At 33.8% G+C, this 3739-nt stretch overlaps 1 protein-coding gene across 1 annotated transcript; it reads right to left on the reverse strand.

Annotated features, from left to right (window-relative positions):
• Positions 1-984: 984 nt before the first annotated feature.
• On the reverse strand, positions 985-3389 carry LOC145126960 (uncharacterized). Its single transcript, XM_079062224.1, has 4 exons — positions 2492-3389; positions 2019-2404; positions 1679-1849; positions 985-1359 (listed from the first exon to the last, which is right to left on the reverse strand). The coding sequence occupies exons 1-4, from the start codon at positions 3387-3389 to the stop codon at positions 985-987; spliced, it is 1830 nt and encodes a 609-aa protein (XP_078918350.1).
• Positions 3390-3739: the final 350 nt, after the last annotated feature.

Here is a 3739-nt window from a genome sequence, read left to right on the forward strand (position 1 = left end):
ATATATCTTTTAAAATGGATTTTTGCAATGTTTTCTGCGATTTTTGGAGATTTGATTTGACAGAATATTATCTCTCTATTCTATATGAATCAACATCGGACATTCTCACTAAACAATTTCATTGTCTAACTTATTTTGATGTGTGTTCATATTGAAGACTTTAAAGTCGAGATTAACACAAAAAGGACTTTGAGAATGCCACGGCATGTATGATTACTTAATAAATCAAACTTTTAAACTTGTTTTCAAAATTGGGGGCCATTATTTCCGCAAACATAAACTTTAAACTTTTGAGATTTAAAACAAATGATTTTTAAAAAATTTTAATTTTAATTACCATAGCCAAGGGTGTTTCACTTTCTACCCATATCAAGAATCGCACACCCATATCACATCTCCTCTTTAAACTGATCCCGATCACAAAACTCAAAGAGTGGAAGTCCAAGGATATAATCAAAAGCGACAGAAAGGAGAAAGGAACCAAGTCAGGCAACCATTAAAGAAAAAAAATATATTGCAGTTGCTCGTATTTCAATAATTTCAATCGATCTCAAAGCTCAAAAGCTTCATCAATAACATTCTTTCTACCAATCCATAACTACCTCAACCAAGAAAAAGCTCAAAAGCTTCAAATATAGAAACCAAAATGATCCTTCATATAAGAAAAGTTAGGGATTTATTTATTTCTTTTTGGATAAACTACATGCAAGGTTGGAGAACTCGCTACTCGGCACCTGCTCGGCCGAGGGGGGAGTAGCGAGTACTCGGATGACTCGGGGAGTCAGGGAGTACTCGAAAATGGTAAATCATGTAAAAAAATATTTTAAAGGAAATTATACATGTCAAAGATCATAATTTAAAATATTAGTTGAATGAAATTCATTACAAAATTAGGTGAAATATCAATAAAATATACATTTTGAAATGTTAAATTGTTTCAAAAATAGACACCGTTATTTAATATTACATATTTAGATTAATCCTTTAATTTTCCTCTTCCAACGTAGCTCCACATTGTTCGTTGATGTTAACTCCATCCGATTCATATTCAACATCTTCATTTAGTTCTTCTTCATCCTCTGACACAAATTCTTCCTCATCAAGTTCTCTTAATCTAGAACTTCTACGATTTTGTAAAAACTCCTCGTCACCCATAGCTTCATCGGGCTCAACTTCATCCAACAATACATCATTTTCGACAATCCATTCTTGAGCCTCACTTGCATCTTTTGCTAAAAGTACTTCCATATCCTTAGTCTTTCTTTTCTTGTTATTTTCCATCAAATTTGCATTAAATTGAACAAAAACAAGATTGTTCAATTTTGACGTCTCTAATCTATTTATTTTCTTTGTATGTACCTACAAATTTAAATAAGCAAAAAAAAAAAAGTTTGATAACTATACAAGTTTTGAATAAACTACTTAAAAATTATAATTAAATTTAGTAAACTACCAACCCCTTCAAAAGTGCTTCAATTTCTTTCGCACCCCGAAGAATTAGTTGTTAAAGAAAGTATCATTGTAGCAATCTTTCTCAATTGTGGAGTTAAGGCACAATAAGCTACCCACCAATTCGCTACAAGTTGAAAAAAACATTGTTAAATTTATTATTTTGGAATTTTATAAAATAAATACAATTTAAAAATATATTACCCGGATCAAATTTGTCGTTGTTCACCTCACATCCTTTAATTGCAATTTCTCGACTAATTTTTTCTTGTTTACCCATGTAAACCGGCAACTCAACCATCACGATATGGTTTTGCAAAGAATGATCTCCCGGATATATTGTGTCGACAAAATCAACAATCGCATCGGTCACATCAATATCATTTTGGATCTCCGGATTCTTATAAAGATAATATGGATTTAAAAAGGTAAGCCGTCAAATGTAGGGTTGTATCAAGCCTACCTTTCATCTTTTTCGAAATGATATCCATAATAGGCTCATACGCTTTTTTATTGTTGCCCAAAGCATTAATAATTTCTTGTTTCGCATTTTGAATCTCACCATATACAAAACCCATTGATGGCTTTCGATCCGCATCAACCATCCGAAGAACTTTGACCAAAGGGGCAAAAACCTTTAAACATAATGCTACACCGGTCCAAAATGTGGCATTTACCACCGTGTCATATGCGGCTTTCCCTTTAACGATGTTGCTAAGTCTACATGATTCCCATTCATCGCTTGTAAACATTTGTTTTAGTTGGGCCTTTTTATCGGCCAAACTTTGCAAAGTAAGAAATGCGGAAGCAAATCTCGTGACTCCCGGTCGCACAATATCTCTTTTCTCGGTAAAGTGTCTCATCACGGCCAAAGTTTTATGATGAGCATAAATAAACACCGTGAGTGTTTTTGCATGGTTGAGAATTTTCTTATACCTAGGTAGCCCGCCAATACCTTTTAAAATAAATAAAACATTAATAATATTATTAAAAATTAATAAAGAACACTAAATTATAAACTTAGCACAATTAAAATGAATACCTTCAAGCATAAGATTGAGGGTATGTGTTGCACAAGATGTCCAAAAAATAGTTGGTCTTTTTTCCTTTAACAACTTGGCCGCTCCCATATTATTTGATGCATTGTCGGTCACAATTTGAACCACATTCTCGGGGCCAACTTCTTTGATGCAACTTTCAACATACTCATGTATGTGTTCACTTGTGTGAGCTTCATCCGATGATTCTTTAGATGACAAAAAAACGGTCCCCATCTTTGAATTAACACATAAGTTCATGATGCTCCTTCTCTTTCTATCGGACCATGCGTCCGTCATAATCGAGCATCCATTAGATTTCCATTCGTCTTTGTATGGTGTCAACAAATTTATTGTTCTTTCTACTTCTTTCTTTAAATATGTTTCTCCCATTTCATATCTAGTTGGAGGTGGTGCCCCACGTCCAAATTGGCCAACCGCCTCCAACATAATTTTGAAGCTATCCTTTTCAAAGGCATGAAAAGGAATGGCACATTCATAGGCCCATCTACAAATATATTCTTTCATACGAATCATGTGTTCCTTACGAATAACATTTGACATATTTTCTTGTTTTCTCTTTCCCATGTTTGAAACATCTTGGGGGTTGATAGTGTTTGGAAACCGATCCATAGGCCCAAAAGAACGTTTAGCCTTCTTAGAGCCAAATGAATCTTCTATCAAATCATCATCGATGGTAATGGTTTCATTCTCACTACTTCTAATATTCACTTGTGCTCTTAAAGACTCATTTTCATCTACCGTCCCCTTTTTTTTATTTTGGTTATCAAGAAGAGCATCTCTACATTTTATTTGGTCATGTTTTGTGGCCTTTGGGCATGAAGAAACATTTCCCTTAATTTGTGCAATATGTTGTTTTAGTCTATTGATTCCCCCGCCCATCTCTTTATTACATAAAATGCATTTCACTCGCTCCAATTTCTTAGGATTCACACACACTGCATATTCCCATCCAGGATCATTTGATTTGCGTTTAACATTCTATTGAGCTGCAGTTGATCCAGTAGACGGGGTTGTTGTGGTTGATGTCATTACTTCAGTTAGAAATCTATCTAACACAAAGTGAGTTAGTGAGTCTAAAACACACACATTGTTTCAGAAAAATAGAAAACAGGAAAAACAGGAAACAGAAAACAGGAAAAAAAATACATACAACCTGTTAAACTAATATTGGAAATCTGAATTCTGAAATACATTCAAATATACAAAGTCACGTAAAGTGATAAAACAGA

Source organism: Lactuca virosa, chromosome 7 (genome assembly GCF_052849685.1).
Source record: "Lactuca virosa cultivar CGN04683 chromosome 7, Lactuca_virosa_CGN04683_v6, whole genome shotgun sequence".
Taxonomy (NCBI): Eukaryota; Viridiplantae; Streptophyta; class Magnoliopsida; order Asterales; family Asteraceae; genus Lactuca; species Lactuca virosa.

Excerpts from the sequence above, each read along its gene's own strand:
- LOC145126960 (XM_079062224.1), bottom strand. The coding sequence starts at position 3,389 with ATGGGCGGGGGAATCAATAGACTAAAACAACATATTGCACAAATTAAG. Across the intron at positions 2,405-2,491 it reads CCTCAATCTTATGCTTGAAG|GTATTGGCGGGCTACCTAGG; the intron begins GTATTCATTTTA and ends TTATTTTAAAAG. Across the intron at positions 1,360-1,678 it reads TTGCAATTAAAGGATGTGAG|GTACATACAAAGAAAATAAA; the intron begins GTGAACAACGAC and ends TTAAATTTGTAG.